The following is a 17,936-nucleotide window of genomic DNA, read 5'->3' on the forward strand; positions in this document are numbered from 1 at the left end:
TAAACGGATTTCAAGAGCTTTCTATTGGAAGGGAATGAAGAAGGATACCAAAAACTTTGTTGCTGAATGTGATATATGTCAAAGAAACAAAGGAGAAAATATAGCAAAACCAGGTCTTCTTCAACCCCTTCCTATACCTGAACAAATTTGGACAGACATCTCCATGGATTTCATAGATGGATTACCCACTTCACAAGGACAAAGTACTATCATGGTGGTCGTTGATCGTCTGACAAAGTATGCCCATTTTTGTACATTATCGCATCCTTATACTGCTGCTCGTGTTGCTCAAGCATTTGTTGACCATATAATCAAACTACATGGTCTACCAAGATCTATTGTCACTGATAGAGATCCAGTTTTCACAAGTAAATTTTGGAGAGAATTATTCCAATTGCAAGGTACTAAACTTAATTTTAGCACGTCCTACCACCCACAGTCTGACGGACAAACAGAGGTTGTTAATCGATGTTTAGAGAATTATTTACGTTGCTTAACTGGTGATAAACCCAAGGAGTGGGTTCGTTGGCTTCCATGGGCAGAATGGTGGTACAATACGACCTACCACTCAGCTACTAAGATTACTCCATTTGAGGCCGTTTATGGATGTATACCACCCTCAGTTAGCTCATACACACATGGATCAACAAATGTGCATCAAGTCGACCAAAATCTACGCACAAGGGACCAAATATTGCAACTTTTGAAAAACAACTTATGCGATGCACAAGCAAGAATGAAGCAATTGGCCGACATGCATCGTTCGGAAAGAGAATTTGCAATAGGAGATTGGGTTTTTCTAAAACTACAACCATACAAACAAGTTTCAATTCGTCATTCAAACTCTATGAAGTTGTCACCGAAATTTTATGGCCCTTATAAAGTGATAGAACGTATTGGACCTGTTGCTTATCGCTTGGAGCTTCCACAAGATTCTAAAATACACCCTGTATTTCACGTGTCTTGTTTAAAGAAGAAACTAGGCGATAAATTTACTCCTCAACAACATCTTCCTGAAGTAAATTCAGATGGTGAAGTTAAATTTCAACCTTATGCTATTTTAGAAAGGAGACTTGTGAAGAAGAACAATCAAGCAACGGTTGAACTATTAATTCAATGGGACAATTTATCTATCGATGATGCAACATGGGAATTATATGATACCATTCAAGAAAAATTTCCAGAGTTTATTGATAAACAACCTTGAGGACAAGGTTGTTTTGAAGGGCGGTGGAATGATAAGATCCTTTAATGGATCTATTCAAATAAATCCATTAATTTTATTTCCTTTTTAAAATAAGTTTTAGACTTTTTCTTTTTTATTCTAGATAAGTTTTAATCTGACATTTTCTCATGAAAATGTATTTTTATTTTATTTTTCTTTTACACCTTTTCTTTTGAAAAGGTAGTTTTATTTTATTTTTCTTTTAGACCTTTTCTTTTTGAAAAGGTAATTTAGGTCTCTATTTAAAGAGACGTTATGTAACTTTGAAACATAAGTAATTTCCCTTTTAATTAATCAATTTCATTTGATTATTGGAGGTCGATCCCCTCGAAGCGATCACCCTATCCCCTTTTCCCTTTCTCTTTCGATTTTTTTTCACGTGATAGGCCCCTGGGTTCCTATCAGTGGCATCCTCGAACTAGGAAAGGATTGAGGTGTGCAGCGACGAGTCGCTCTTCTCCTCGGTCGACGTCTTCATTCGTAAATCTTCTGGCGCTCGTGCGATCACAAGGTGCTTCTTTCTTCTTTCCTTGTTGAACTCCCAAAAAATTCACGTCTCATATCATAGGATGGTCGGTTGTGATGATATGCCGTACTTGCTCTTTTAGTCCTTTAGTTTGATGGTTGCTGCAGTTAGATATTCATCCTCGTCTTCCGTGATTGTTGGATTTGGCTCTATAATACTCGAACTGAATAGGGAGGGGATGTTTGTGTCGTCGTGTTCTGTTTCTTATCCTGATGTAATCGATCTCTTTCTTTACAGCTGTACTATGATCCCACCGCCGTTTTTTGCGGGCACATTTCCGCCTCAATTTCCAGCATGGAACCCTATTCAGTCTGCTACTTCCTCCTTCTGGCAGTCGGAGGATGTGCATAGGCATCTGAGGAAGTTGAGAGAAACCATTGATTTGGCAAAAGCAATGTATGTTCTTGCACCGCCTAACAACATCAGCTTTCCCATTTTATAACTTATTATGGAGAGTAATTGAGTAATCCTATCTAGCAGGAAGAAAGAATTAGAAGCATTGTTTTTAATTAAAAGGTCACAAAATCAAAATGCAGAAGAAGCTCCTTCATCAGCAGGAGAACTCTCTCCATCTTCATATGATTCCATTCTTCCTGATTTTTCTCAGTGTCCTGAGAATGAATATGTTGTGCAAATTTTCAAGTTGATTGAAGCAAAGCGAACTAGCCTTGATGTTCAAACATCTATGTCAATAGAAGCAGTAAACTCTCTAGCATCAACTATTAAATATCAACTCCTTCCTCTTGATATCATTAACAATCCAGCAGTCCCATGGGAGTCACGATCAGAAGCACTAAGATTTAGTAACAAGTTACAGAAGTGCAAGAGGAACAAGCTTTGGAGGAAAAGAAAAAGAAAACGTGTGGCTGAACAAGTGCGCAAGGTTTCTTAAATTACTTCCTCAATTAGATATCAAACATACAGTGATTTGTCTTTATATTGGGGGCAAAACTACTCTCAATCTGCTTACTATCATGACCCTTGCTGTTTAACATTCTCTTTGCCTCTTGAAGGAAGGGTTTTAGGAATTCATGTTTTGAAACAGCAAAACAATTACTAACACCTATGGTTTTATAAGATGTGGATAAGCCACTTTGTTTGGGTGATCTTCAACATCTGTGTTCGTGCGCCAAACGCTTGTACATTGGTGCCTCTGGGTGTGGTACATCCTTCGAAGAAGGATAGATATAGGGGATTTGTTGGAGTTTCATGTGAAGAATGGTGGAATAAAAACTAATCCAGCACTACCCTTGCACCTTGCCACTTCAGCTCGAGGTCAACTCTCTCTAGCCTAGCACTCGACGGATAAGGCCTTCCATTAGGGGGATGATCCTAGGCCATCTAATAGAAATGTAGCTTTCAAAAGGAACCATCCTTGGGCTCCGATAGCAGTGACAGTGGCTAAACTAGAAACTAATTTATGTGGGTACATGACATTTTGTAAAATAAAATTAATTATAATCATTAGCAGTCATTCTTACTGAACTCAACATATAGGCCACTTTTGACAATTTGGAATAAAATTATTTTAATGGAGACATGCTAGAACAATTAATTTCCAATTACAAACAAAATGGTTGCTTCAAAATACTTTTTATACGAGTATAATGACTAAATTTGTGAAGAACCTTCATATACCTTTCTTTTTGATAAGTTCTTGTTAAAAATATAGATATGACACCAAGTATAATGGAGATGCCTATATGTATGATATGGTTAGTAAATATGTTTTCATTAAAGTTGATTGTATGATATCTTAGCAAGGCACCACCTTCCTTGAATTCTTCGTTGAATAATTTCTTGTCATTGAAATCATAAATGCACCATTAAATTGTTCAAGATACAGAAGGCCAAAAGTCTACCTAAGACACCACCTTCCTCACCCCCTTGCACAATTAAGGTGACTTATTCCAAATGTCACCCTTTCTCAGAGATCCCCACTCCCTCCTTCCCTGTCCTCCAATTTATTTTTGATATTTTTTTCGGCAATATGGAATTGCTCCTCCATGAGTATGACCAAATGTGTTGGTTGATTGTCCTTCATGTTGCCAATAATCATTGAGATCATGTGGGCATCATTCTCTCTTTCTTTAACTTCATTTTCTTGGATAGTGGGCCTAGAACACTTTGACCTATATGTGCAGTGAGTTTACTATTGAATTCCGCTCAGAGAACGCCTTATCGAAGATCACGTGATGCTCTCAACTTCAGTAAGCTCCTCATCTTCTATCACCCTTGCAATTGGAGGCAGAAGGCAATATAGAGAGCCCATCTTGAGCTACAGACAAACTTTGGCAACCTACCATTAATAGCCTGGAATCACTAGGTTGTAAATCTATTGTCTCTAGTTTTGGGATCATGGATGTCACTGACATAGGTTGTGAACTAGGGCTGCATCAAGGCAGCTACCCGCTTTGCTTCCTTTGCCAATCAAGCACCTACTATTAAGTCGATGGGCAATCGAGTTGCACAACTGCTTGGGGTTGTGCATGGCTTGCCCCTGACTTTGTGCCGAGTTTGCTTGGAGCTACTCAAAGAAGATGACTAGTCCTTGACCCGCTTTATTTCTAGGACTATTTGCAGCTATGAGTTTCTCTGTGGTGTTCATTATACCTATATCTAAAAATGGTTAAGGGAGCTCCTTTTGCTCGCCAGGTCTCGTTGCTGAGTTCATGTTGTTGTACTGGATTAGCTTTCCCTTGTGGTGGTTTTTTGAGTGATGTGATGTTGCAACTAGATTTGATCAGATGATGTCATACTTTGGGCCCTTGTTTGTTGTTAGCCACAAACATTTGATCTGGTATTGTGATTGCTCCACTGTCCCCTTGGAAATAAGATGCCTCATTCATACTCTAGTGCCCCTATTATCCTAGTATGTATTTTACCTTGTTATCTTAGTAATACAATCCGGTAGACGGTAGTTTGGCCTTCTCTTTCCTCAGAAGAAATAACACCTAATGATCTATGACTAGTATTGTATGACAAACAAAAGAGCATTATCATGCTTCATCGTATTGATTCTGTCTCTTATAGTAAACTCTACTTATAGTTAGTAATTCGTCATGATGCATGTTGTTACAGAGATGTGTGTTAAATATATGTCATATATTCATGCTTGGTTGTTAAATGGTCTTTTTTGTTATACAGCTGCAAGAAGATCATCAGAAAGCAGATCAAGATGCTGATGAATGGAGAGCTAGGGAGATTGCCAAGGACGTGGCTATGCACAAGGTAGTCATTGATTAGTTACAACTATAATTTCTGATATGATTTTGTAAGAATTTAGTTCCTTGTTTTAGGTTCCTGTTGATTGCTGATTGCTTCCTGACAAGTAACTTAGTTGTATTTTTCTTTTACCACACTATTGTCTAGGTAATTGTTGAACTTGGTAAACAATTCATGCCATCCTAATCTATTTGGATTTACCAACTATTCAAATTTGGTTTAGTTGTGCACAAGATGGGGCACTGAGGTTGTGCTTAGTTTGACCTCTTAACCTGATCGCTCATGAGGTGCAAGTCCGAATAACTACGCCAAAAGTGTCTTTGAGATCATGGTTTGCAAAATCGTGATCCGGATCTTAGGGTCGTATGATCCTATGATCCAGAAGTACCAAAATGAGCCAGGAGCATTTGGAATCATTTTTTATAGTGGAATTGGAGCCGGATCGGTAGGAATCATGGGGCCATAACTTGTGACTCGGGTTAAATCACGGGGCTCATAATATACCAAATCAAATCTCATTTAGAGATTTACATTTGTTATCAGGTGAAACCCGTAATGATCCAATTTTAGGCCAAAAAACAACGTTTAAAGCTTTTTCAGTGGCTCGTACTTTATATTTGAGGTTATTTTGTCTTTTGTAGAGTTAGGATTTTTTCTTTTACAGAGTTAAGATTTTGAAACTATTTAAAACATTTGTTTAGTTGATGTTCGACAGTTTTGATCATCAAGCATATTGTCTTTCGTTTCTTTCTCCAAAATTATGAGTTTTGGATGCCTATTTCCTTGTATTCTATCGAATCAACAGGTCTTTCAAAGATTGTTTTCGACATTCGTGTTCTAATCAACAGAATGCATTCTTTTTACTGTGTCAGTTGGCCTTTAAACTGGCCATCTTGTGGGGGTTTTTTGCCCAGAGGCTTAGACTCTAAAGATCTGATCCTACCTATCCGATCTAATCCTTTGTAGGATCACGATCCTACAAACTATGTTTGAGATACCACAGTTGTTGCCATCATCTTTTTATACAGGCAACTTCTACAAAATTTCATGTCAAATCTTTTTCCTTATGAAGTCTTTCTTATTTGTTTTAAAAAAATAAAAAGAAGATTCATGGTTTTTATGCACAACAGGATCGTACACTGTGAGGTTGAAATAGAAACAAACGAGAAATAGTAACATGAAGCATCATTGAGGCATGATTTGTCTAATTGTATTGAACAATTAATTTGTATCCTTAGTTTCTTTTAACTCTAAAATTCCTTGATAACTTGGACCTTGTTTTGCTTCAATCCTCAACCCTCTTTTTTATAAAGCAACAATTCAGCTAACTTTTACTAATCAGTTACAAATGCATAATGCCTGATATTGCTTCTGATATTTGAGTTCCTCCTGGAATACCCTTTTCAATATGTTGGTATTGCTAGATTGAATGAAAAAGGAAATTATATGCCAATTGAATCCCATGTGTTTTGCTGTTCAACATGTTCATATCTTCATGGAACTCAGTATCAATTATATTTCATTTGTTAAGGACATACCTTAGTTTTTATTCATTCACATTTGATGTAGATCAACTTTTCTGATCTTATGTTGGACACTTGGACTGCAGTATTACTTTCTCAATGGTTTGCTAAATGTGGTTATTCCAGGTACAACACATGAAAGAAATTGCAAAGCTTAAGGCTAAAGAGGAACGGAAGAGACTAGAATCTGAGGTGAAACATTTTGGATAGTTTGTTGTATTGTTAGATCTCTTGAGAAAAAATTTATATTATTTCTGACAGATTGTATTTTGATGGCCCATGTGCCATGGCAGCATCTTGCTGTTGATATAGATGGTATTCCTGTGACATGATCAGACTTTTTCACAGAATTCATTGAGTTTTCCCCTATGTTTAAAATAATATGTAATTTAAGATGTTATGGAAATCATCTAACCTTCTGGCTTCTTTGCCTGGCTGATTATTTATTTATTTTATTTTGTTATTTCCTCCTCTTCTTATGCTTTATGCTAGTATAGTTTGCAACAATGATTCACTTTGATAGAGGTGCTTTTGAAACAAATATTGAGCTGAAGTTTCCCCACAAGCTTATATGAACAGGAAAGTCTTCTCAATTCAGTTTATAAGTTAAACTATACAAGCAATTTGAATGCTAATTGTAACGTCAATTTTAAGGCAATCATAGCTTCTGTGATGACAACCATGGTTATGCATCATACTGATACTACTGATGTTTAGTGCAATTTATGGATGTGACGGCTAAGCTTTTTCATTATAATCTTGTTGGTGAAGCGTATAGGTAATGCACATAAAAAAGAGGTTTGTTATATGTTATGCTACATCTCACTAGTGCAACTTTATGTTGTATGACATTCTAATTAGCGTATGCCTTATCATGCTGAAGCGAGCTGACATAAATTCCATGATAAATGTAGCTTAGTTATGCGTACGTTGGTCTCACATTGGCTATTTAGTTATAGGGTGCTATGTCTAAGTCATATATATATATATATATATATATATATATATATATATATATATATAATTTTCCCTCAACTTGGTCTCAGAGCTGGTTCGAAGACTGTAGGAGGATATCAGATATCATATTGCATGACTACCTTTGACTAACCATCATATTTCTGTTTTTTTTTATGTACTCCTACATAGTCTACTATAACTTAAGTGGCTAAGCCTCTGTGCCCTTGTTTTAGGTGACACATGGAAAATTTCTTCTGTCCATGTGTTCTGCTTCTGTTTAAAAGGAAGATTACATGCTTGCCTTAAAATTGAGGCCATAAGATTTTGTTTGCCACTACATTATTGTGATTGAACATTGGTGCACTTTCTTCTGTTTGTGTTTCATACTATTTGACATACTGGGTTTTAATTTTTTGGTAGTACATATTCTTGTTTCCCAACCCAAAATAGTTGTGACATTTTCCTTTGTTGCCGTTGGTTTTATGTTACATTATTAGCGTCTGCAATGTTTTACCAAGTCAATTTGATCATATCATTTCTTACAAGTTTGATAATAAATGTTTTTAACATTGTTAACCAAATTTTCCCTTGAACTTTCAGCTTGAGCTTCTATTAGTTGTTGAGAAATTACAAGAGCTTCGCTCTATCAGAGTTCAAAAGTTGAAGAAACAAGGCAAGCCATTTTTTTCCTCCAAAGAATTATATGGATTTCTCCAAACTGAATATCTCAGCAATACATTATTTGTCCAACCTTATCAAATTGGGCTGAAGATTTTCATATTGACATCAACGACCACATGCACATGGATTTTTTACTTCATTTATTGTAAACCTAGGTCATGACCAGCAATGTATCCTTACATATAGCTCAGTGGCATGCAGAATCCATGTAGCAAACCTAGATAGTTGGGTTGCATGACTTGTTCAATATAAACATAAGCATACATAGGTTATGTTTACTTGGAAATATAAGTAAGTGGCTGGACGATAGGACAGATGGATCACTTGTACCTTTGATATGTTATATTTATGTTGCCGATCTCAAATAGTTCACTCAATCACATCTTTGATGACAGCGATGTAGTGATACTTGATCTTCATTTAAGCATGTACTAGAATTATGGATGCCAAGTGTATAAGATGTGAAATGACCATCGATTTAAATGTATAATAAGTTTTTTTTTTTTTTGAATTGTTGTAGGTTGAGAGATAGAATGAGAGTGGAGACAGAATGAGACCCTAGAGGGGCACATCTTGTAGATAGGAAAAGAAAACCAAAACCAGGCATGTAAATAACAATTGAAGTTGTGAAAATGAACAGTATTGGCAGATGAATTATCTAATTCATTCTAATATACTTCTGATGGTGGTAAGGACCAAAGAGTACCTGCGCCCTACCTATAGGACGATCAAGTTTTGATTTTTGGATGTACACAAACTGTTGGTTTCACAAAAGGAGAAGAATGTTTTGAAAATGGGTTTGACGAAGTCCTACCATTACTGGCTAATCATCTCTTATTTAGAGAGAAAGGGAAGTATAATCCTTCAATGCATGGCATACATTTGCATCCAGCAAGGGTATTTACTTGTGAAGGAGATATGGGCATATGGCCTGCCTTGATACGGATTAAATGTTCCCTATTGGTACAATATACATACATATATGATTGACTAACATGTTTGGCTGCTTTGCATCATGCTGCTTCTGGAGTCTTCAACATGATTAGACATGCCAACTAGCAGTAGACATCAATTTAAGAAAGAGAGATAGGGTCGATATTAAGATTGGTCGATAATAAGGTAATGGTAGAGCCTCTTAATATTTTGAGCCTATTAGATGCTCACAAACCCATTTACCTTCTTGAATGAGTGGATATTGATACCTCAAACTTTGATCCCATCATTTGCCCCCATATTTTGGCCTTTGAGACCAAGCTCCAAGGACAGGGGGTGCCGTTTTTATATGAATTTCGAGTGATACAATTGTTGCTAGCATTCTTCTCAAAATGTCTCATTTTGCCTCTGTTACTTCCATGCCACCCTGAACGTGTGTGAGCCTTTGGCTGCTGCTTATGAGTTCCCAAGGCATCTTAATCCTTGGTAATTTGAGCTTGGCTTTATTCCTTGAACTTTAAGGAGAGTTTATTTTTTCTCTTTTATATCAAAGTTTTGAGGCTAGCTTAGAATTGCATCATTTGAGGAATGATGGTGAGTTCGACTTAGGTCATGCTATTTGGCCTTATCTATGGTTGCATCACCTTCAACACAATGATCAACTGATTGGATTACAACCATAGATCTTGTTAGTCAGTTCATTGCATTATGGGCAAGGGCCTAGGATCTGTCAGACTGCGCTGTAAGCCAGACACCTATGAGTTGATTGGTTGCAATATGTGCAAGTCATTGTGAGCTTATAAGTCACATTAGAACATGGATTCCTGAGTTACTTTATTACATAATGAGTTGAGATTTTGTGAGCTGATTAGTCACTACATTTGTGGACCCACAATCTGGTCGATCGCACTACTAGTTACAAGGTGGACCTGGTGGTCCATGGATAGCATTATTAGAAGCGTGGACCTCACAAGCAGGTGGTTCAATTTGCATGTTGAGATCTTGTGAGTTGATCACTACATAATGAGTTGAGTCTTGGTGAGTTGAGATTTTGTGAGCTGATTAGTCACTATGTTTGTGGACCCACAATCTGGTCGATCGCACTACTAGTTACAAGGTGGACCTGGTGGTCCATGGATAGCATTATTAGCGGCGTGGACCTCACAAGCAGGTGGTTCAATTTGCATGTTGAGATCTTGTTAGCTGATCACTACACAATGAGTTGAGACTTGGTGAGCTTGTAAGTCTCATTACAATTGCGGACTTTGCTTGTCTCTTACCTTTTGATCTGAGACAATGAGTCAATTGATTTGTTGGCATGTATATTGTGAGTCTCAGTTACTTTGTGGGTCGAGAGTCCGCAAGTATGGGTGTGGACCTTGTGACTGGTTAACTGCAAGGTTTTAAAATGCCTATGCCTATTATATGGGTTTGTGTTACATATATATGGTATGGATTTCATGTGCAGATCATGCAAGTTATTTTCCATGTGTGATAACTTGTGAATCTGAATTTAAACACTTATTTGCAAGTATTGAATTATATGTTTATTACTTATGTCATTAATAATACAAAAGAAAACTAGACAAAATGAAAAAAAAGAAACATTCAGGGGAAATTTTGATGAAATATTCTCACAGTTCCTATTTCCTATTTTCATTTCCGGAGAATATTTCTTGCATTTTTTCAGAAACTGTTCCAAAAATGAAAACACAACAGAAAATCTGGAAAATTTCAGGACTTATTCAATCTTGTTGTATGGGTGCAATTGGAATTGGTATTTGAATCTTGTTTCTTGTTGTATGTGTAAATGATGCTCTTTCTGCAATATTAGATAGGACTCATTCTATCAAGTTTCACATGATCCTGTATCTGTGGCTCTGTGCAGGTCATTTTCTTCCAGAAGAGGATGATAAATTTCTTCTGCGTGTACGAGCTGCAGTTGAGGAGGAGGAGCGTCAAGCAGCTGCTGCTGCTGATACACATGCTGCTAAGAATGCTATTGCAACAGCAGAGGAATCTAGAAAACTGATGCAGAACCGACTGACAGAAACAAATTCTACTGATCAAATTGAAGTTGAGCCATCTAAGGCCAAAGGCCAAAGTGGAACTTCAGATATGGATGCAAGTCTGAAGTCTGAACAGGAGAGAGATGAAGTTCAAGGTTGTGGCACTGGCAACAGCTATGACTCATTGTCAAATTTACCATTTGAATTCCTCCATTATTATCATGGAAGTAGCAATGATATGGGAACTCTAATCGAGGTGAATTTACTTAATATCCTATTTCAACTTTTCCTGCATCATCCAATAAGGTTCTTTGTAGCATGTTTGCAAAAGTGGTTGAATCGATATGTAATTTGGTGGAAAAGCTACTGATTACCAGAATAAGTTTTCAATGCTCTTGTGATCCAAATTTTGTAGATTCTTGGGTTTAGGTTGACGTTTTCTTTCTTTAATTCTTGCCTTAGGTTCAGATCCATAACTTCTTATTTCTCATATATATATATATATATATATATATATATATATATATAATCTAGAATTTTGTCTGTTTATTCCAGGTCATCTGGAATTGGAAACCAGATTATTCATTTTCTTTTATATTTGATAAAAAAGACTTCATCTACACAAGTAACTTTGAACTGCCATTTATTTGGAAGTTTTGACATCTTAGTTCATACTTTCCACATTTAATTCCTTAGTTGTTCATTGTTGTTCCTTTTGAAGGTTCCTAACTTATTCAACTATACAATATATAATTTTTTAATTTTTGGTATTACTTTAACTTTCTTCGAATCCTGGAAACAACCTCTTGCAAAAAAACAGGGTAATGCTGCGTATAATGGATCCTTCCCCGGGACCCTGCATGGCGGGAGCTTCGTGCATTGGGCTACTTTTTTTTTTTTTTTACTTTCTTCGACTTGATCAACTTCTTAGTACCATAACATTTAAATTCAGCATGACTTGCAATTTTTCTTAGCTAATGCTAGATTGGTGATCATGCAAAATGATCTTGATTATGGCTCATTAATCATTTCTAGTTGTATTTGATCATCCTTAACGAGTGGATCCATTGGTCTTTAATATTTAATATTCAAGCCATGTTCACAAAATAAAAATATTTCTTTCACTCTCTTTTGTATATTTGTTCAATGATTGTGATAGATTCCATTTGCTATACTATTCTGATACTATTTTAAAAACAATATTATTTATAGTTTCACTGGTTCATGTAGTTTTTGTATTGGTGCCATTCTTTTGACGTTATTTTGAGATAAAATATCTCTATTTATATTACATAAGCTCATTTCTTTCTCCAGGTTAGAAGAATGTGGGATGCTTACATTAGATCCGGAGGAAGGTAAATTTGTTTGGCTTCTCTCGAGCATAACATACTATATGAACTTATAACACATCTTACTTTATTTTCTTGGAAACACATTTTTCCTTATTTTCTCTGAGATCTCGTGAAAATGTTCTTTTCTTTGACAATACCTGTTATTTTGTTCTTCATTACTTGACAACTAATCTTTCTCTTTTCTTTGCTGTTCCTTTGCTTTCTATATTCTTTTTCTTTCTAGGAACACATGATTTCTCAAATTCATAAAAGAAGCCAAGGGAATTTTATTGCATCATGTTTAATGTTTTTGGATTAGCATTCTGAGAGTACAAAAATTCTTTAACATCTTTTGGATGACATTCAACACGTATATTGCCTGTTGGTTTTGCATTTTTTTTATCTCCATGGTGTTTCATTTTTTAATAGCTTGAACTTGGTGTTGTTTCATAGCCTCAGGGTGATGAATTGATAAATAAAGATTTCGAGTTTCTTATTCAAAACTTTAATATCTGAATTTATAACTTCTTTTGGTGGGTAATTTTAATGCAGTCATGTACCTGGACATTGGGTGCAGCCACCTCCACCTTCAGATGAGATTTGGGCTTCGTACCTAATCCCGCCGAAATAATGCACTTGCAAGAAAATCTGTTTTATCTTGCCTCGTTTCTGTGCTAGAATGGTAAGTTGGACTAAAGCCAAGCTTATGTTTTATATATTACTCTACATTTGAACTCCTGATTTGAATAATTATAGTTTTCAATGCTTGTGAACTGTGGCCTGTAAGAGCTTGCCAATTTAGCTTTGAATTTACCATTTTCTTACAGGTTCTGCCATTTGTTCACATTCCTGACTTCACTGATGTTCTATCTAGTAAGTGAATCAGAATTTAATTCTACATAATTTAGATGTAATAGAAGGCTTATTCAAGAATATTGTGTGGTCAAATTGATTAGGACGTGATGGTGGCTTGAACTGGATTCAGGTACTATTTAAGCAAATGGCTGTTCATACTAAACCATAATGGTTTGATTGGTTCCATTTGAATCAATAAGCCATAAGTTGGTGGCATCCTATTTAATAATTAGAATTGAGCTGGGGGAGGGTTACTATGCCAGCATACATTGCTAAAGAAAGAATTGAAAAATTGCTAGAACATTTGTTTTCAATAATTTTTCAAAATTTTAAAACTTGTTTGGACTGTATAAGAGCTAAGCTAACAAAGCCCAAGTCTAAAGGTGCATAATCTATGACCTCCTAGAAATTAACTTTAGTATGTCGTCACTTGCCTCATGTGAAAATCACTATCTTATTGCATTCATTGATGATTTTTAGATTCTAATAGAAGAAGAAATTTCTTTAAAGAATTTTAAAGTTTTCAAAACAAAGGTAGAGAGATAATTAAGGAAAGTCATTAAGATTGTATGAATTAATCTTGGTTGTAATTATTATGCAAAAAAAGATGTAGTTAGGCAACAAATTGTTTTTTTTTTGTAAGTTCTTTCAAAATTGTGGCAATGTTCCTCACAACACTATGCTTGGTAGTCTTAATCAACATGATAGTTGAAAGGCAAAATCACACACTTATGGATACGATGAGTGCCACAATTTAATATCTCATACCTTAGCAGGTAATACAGTTGAAATGTATCATTTTGATAAATTACCAAAACTCAATAATACTCACTATTTGTTGCTTTATCAATTATGTTATTAAGAATCGTGTCTTAAAATTAAAAGCATTTGAAGTATCGTTTGAAATTAAGAGTATTTGAAATATTGTTTGATATTTTTTTAAGTAGCTTGTGTCCATACAACATAATATCAAAACTGTACCATTCTGTATTATATAAAATTTGAATTTAGGTATATAGCTAGTTACCACCTCAAACTTGCTATTGACACTATACATTGAAAGATTAACATAGTACCAAAATAGTACCTTACCAATCAAAGATTGAAATTCTAGCATGGATCAAGATTTTGGACCTTGATGAGCACGATGATATCTAGATCAAATCGTTTTTCAACCTTAAGGTTATAAAACATCAATACACATTTTCAATCATGTTTCTAATGAATCGGCTTGTGACACCTGAACTTGCACATCTAGCTTGTAAATAAATGAAGTATATTTACAAACTATGACAAAGGTATAGATAGTGGTGTTTAGAGCTTAATCAAATTATAAACTTTGTTGATTTTGAGAAATTAATGGTGATCAATACATATACCATAAGGTCCTCCGGGAGCAAATTTTCTTTTGGTATTGTAAGTTGATAATCTCTTGGTTACAAGTAATGCATGAGGGTTTTTTTTTTTCTTCTTTTTTCTTCATGACTGGGATTCATGGAGATAGAGGGAGAGTCTCGGTGGAATGGTAAAATTACTACCATGTGACCTTGAGGTCTCGAGTCACAAACATAGTCTCTTGCAAAATGCAAAGTACAACTGCGTACAATAAGCCCACTATGGCCTAACCCTTCCCTAGGACCCTGCACTGATAGGAGCTTCATGCACCGGGTTGGCTGCCCTTTTATTGGGATTCATAGAGATAGATACTGCTGGAATTTAGGTTTCTGTCTAAAGCCTACATTATGTGTTCTCAAAAGGTTTAATATGCAAAATTGTTGGGCTAGAGTTACACTTGTGAGAAGCAGTACATAGTTTAAGTCAACGTCCTAGTAATGACCTCATGTAACTTTCATGAAAGACATTCTTTATTCTAGTGAGGCTAAAAATTATAACATATGCTCATGTGTGCGCAGGACCTGATATTGCTTTTGCTGCAAGTTAACTTAGGTATATGTTCAATCTTGATATGTATCTTTGGACTACAACGAAGAAAGAATTCAGGTATCAGCAGAAAACTAAGATTTCATGTTTGTTATATAAGGGTAAAGTTTCTAGAGGTGATTGGATGCTCAAATGTAGATGCCTTGATGATATGATATCCAATCTTGATTACACTTATATGCTTAGCAGGAGAATATTTTGTGGAAAAGTGGGAGTCTGACTTCTTTTTCTTTATCCACAATGCATGTTGGATATTATGTTAGGTTATAAATCTTCTATAAGACTTAATGACTGAAGAGTGTTGACCAAGGGATACTTGTGATTGTTTTCATCTCTAAATCATTGAAATTATTGGTCAAGTTCAAAGACCTAGTAAACAAAGGCAGCATAAAATTGTCGAGCATATCAGTACTGATTATTTGATTGCTGATCCATTAGCCAGAGACTTAGACCCAGTGTTTTTATGAAACAAGTTTCCAACATGGGCATGAAGAAACCTTATGGTTAATGGGAGTCCACTTAATAGAGCCGTTACTGCAGTTGTGGATCCATTTGTAGAAAATCCAATTCTGTCAAAGAAATGGATGCTCTCTGCTTGGCTTTTAGTACATTTCCCCGTGTACTTCAATTAGGTTAATTTAATGATTCCTGTACTGCTTTTTCTGTCACGCCATTCAAACAGCTTGAAAACAAGTCCTTCGTCAGTAACTAGAGTGCCAAAACAAAACTCGGCAATTAAGCTGATGATCCACTATTAAGTTGAGCTTGCTTTGTCTGGTCCCTCCTTTGAGGCCATAAAGATTCTCTTAAGCATAAATGAGTATGATGTTTTTAGAGAAATCATAAAGATGATTTTTCACATGATCACTGAGGCCATGAAGGAAGATTTGCATATGGTTTTTTGAGAGAGACCTATGGGTTTCTCATAAGGTTTGAAGAGTCGCAAGTTTTTTTCTATAGAAAAGTGTCGTACAAGAAACATCTCTCATATGGTTTTGGAGAAATTTGGATATTTCTTACAAGGTTTTATAGAAAACAAATTTAACTTTTCATAAGGTTATATAAAATTAATCAAGGAGATCTCTTGTATAGTTTAAGAGATATCTAGTGGTTCCTAAGAGGAATTCATATTTTTTGTCTCTTCTATAGTTTCAGATAGATATAAATTTCTTGTAAGGTTTTAGAGAAATATAGTATTACTCTTCAAGCTCTTTACCTTATCCCTTATTGTACTAGGAAATTCGAATGATGAGTTGAGGGGAAGAACAAGCGGAATGACCATCATGCTTGACAGTCTTCCTGGAGGAGCTATAGATTAGTTAGTTGACAGTCACTAGAGGGAGACTCGAACACAAATGCATCTTCATGAACGATTCCTTTTAAATTCCACCTCTTTATATATATTATTTGGACTGACATGGATTAGTGTATCTGTGCAGGTGTTGATAGTGGGAAAAAGTAGTGGTGCCAGGTAGCTGAAGCAACGCTGAGAAGGTTTTCAATTTGTTTGCTCTTCTATTTCAACTGTGAAGTTATTTAATTTCCCTGCTATAAGATTGTAGCTGAAAACCCGACGGTGTACAGGGTTGTGGGATTTCTAGTCTCGCTTTTCCATTGTTACATAAACCTTGATATTTGATGCTTGTGCATTTAAATTTCAAAATATCTTGAAAAATTGGACAACTCGGACTTGTGTTACTCCTTTTACAGATACAGGACATGGATCCCTCGTAAACATACATGTCCATCTAAAGTGAATTTTGTATACCAAGCTGAGATGGAATCTTGTATGAATGGAAGATTTTTCAATTTTTCATATATTTATCACCTCATTTACATTCAAAGCTGTTCCTTACTCTGCCCTCTTTTGACATGAGCCTAAACCTTTGGAACGGACAGTAAATTTCCGAGACAGGAAGTTTGCCCCTGCAACTCATTGCTGTTTATGCTTACCTTCGAAGATATATATATATATTATAATATATATATAACGCTCAGTTGACTATGAGTATGCAGGATATAGATATGTAGGTTAAAATCTTTTTATATATATATATATATATTTTGTAGACTTTCTGCTGGGGATTTGTGCGCGTCCTGACTCGTGAAGCTTCCAATGCATTGAGGCATTTTTGTCAATTTTTGTTTTTTTTACCGTGTTGAGGTATTTGATCAAATCCAGAGTCTCAATTCAATCCACGTTTTTATAAAGTATATGTATTTTAAATCTTTTTTAGCTTTGGGATTAAATAATTAAATTTTATCTTTAGAATTTGAGTTAATAGTATTTAAGTTAAAAAAATTTAAAACTAAAAAGATTATATGTTGACGAGTTATATATTTAGAGTGTCTAATAATATTTTTTTTATTTTTTTAGTTTCGAAGTTAAAGTCAATTAGATTTTATTTTTACAGTTTAGGATTAAATTAATAGTGTTTAAATTGAAAAAAAATAAAAATAATTATGTTTTCACTAACTAACTATCTAACTATATATATAAAAAAAAATTTCTCACCGAAGCAAGTGAAATTTTGTACTCAAAAGAGATTTGTAAGTATATCTATCATTTCTCTATAAAAAAAACTCCAACAAAAATTTTATTTACTACCTACAAAAGGAAGAAAAAAAAGTGCCAATACAATAAAATAGCGCAAATGGAGCTGTAAACAGGAGTTTAAATGAACTAGATATTTGTAAATAAATCAGGACTTAATTTGATTAAATATATTT

General features: G+C 35.1%; 1 protein-coding gene across 8 annotated transcripts; it reads left to right on the forward strand.

Annotated features, from left to right (window-relative positions):
- Positions 1–1,576: 1,576 nt before the first annotated feature.
- On the forward strand, positions 1,577–16,889 carry LOC121971589 (U11/U12 small nuclear ribonucleoprotein 59 kDa protein-like). 8 transcript variants are annotated; one of them, XM_042522918.1, is made up of 12 exons: positions 1,577–1,736; positions 1,989–2,147; positions 2,229–2,634; positions 4,899–4,982; positions 6,626–6,691; positions 8,057–8,129; positions 10,959–11,335; positions 12,394–12,434; positions 12,963–13,092; positions 13,238–13,283; positions 13,367–13,395; positions 16,646–16,889. In XM_042522918.1, exons 2-9 carry the CDS (start codon positions 1,996–1,998, stop codon positions 13,039–13,041), a joined length of 1,278 nt encoding a protein of 425 aa, XP_042378852.1. In that variant the 5' UTR covers positions 1,577–1,736; positions 1,989–1,995; the 3' UTR covers positions 13,042–13,092; positions 13,238–13,283; positions 13,367–13,395; positions 16,646–16,889. The 8 variants fall into 8 exon arrangements, with proteins under 8 accessions (XP_042378852.1, XP_042378854.1, XP_042378849.1 ...); XM_042522920.1 differs by lacking the exon at positions 13,367–13,395 and adding an exon at positions 15,179–15,266; XM_042522915.1 differs by lacking the exon at positions 13,367–13,395.
- Positions 16,890–17,936: the final 1,047 nt, after the last annotated feature.

The sequence above is a fragment of the Zingiber officinale genome, chromosome 4A (assembly GCF_018446385.1).
Source record: "Zingiber officinale cultivar Zhangliang chromosome 4A, Zo_v1.1, whole genome shotgun sequence".
Classification (NCBI taxonomy): Eukaryota; Viridiplantae; Streptophyta; class Magnoliopsida; order Zingiberales; family Zingiberaceae; genus Zingiber; species Zingiber officinale.

What these genes read in the sequence shown, in the direction of transcription:
- LOC121971589 (XM_042522918.1), top strand. Translation starts at nt 1,996, where the DNA reads ATGATCCCACCGCCGTTTTTTGCGGGCACATTTCCGCCTCAATTTCCA. An exon ending in GGAAGAGACTAGAATCTGAG is followed by an intron (nt 6,692 to 8,056) that starts GTGAAACATTTT and finishes TTGAACTTTCAG; the next exon opens with CTTGAGCTTCTATTAGTTGT. An exon ending in TCAAAAGTTGAAGAAACAAG is followed by an intron (nt 8,130 to 10,958) that starts GCAAGCCATTTT and finishes GGCTCTGTGCAG; the next exon opens with GTCATTTTCTTCCAGAAGAG.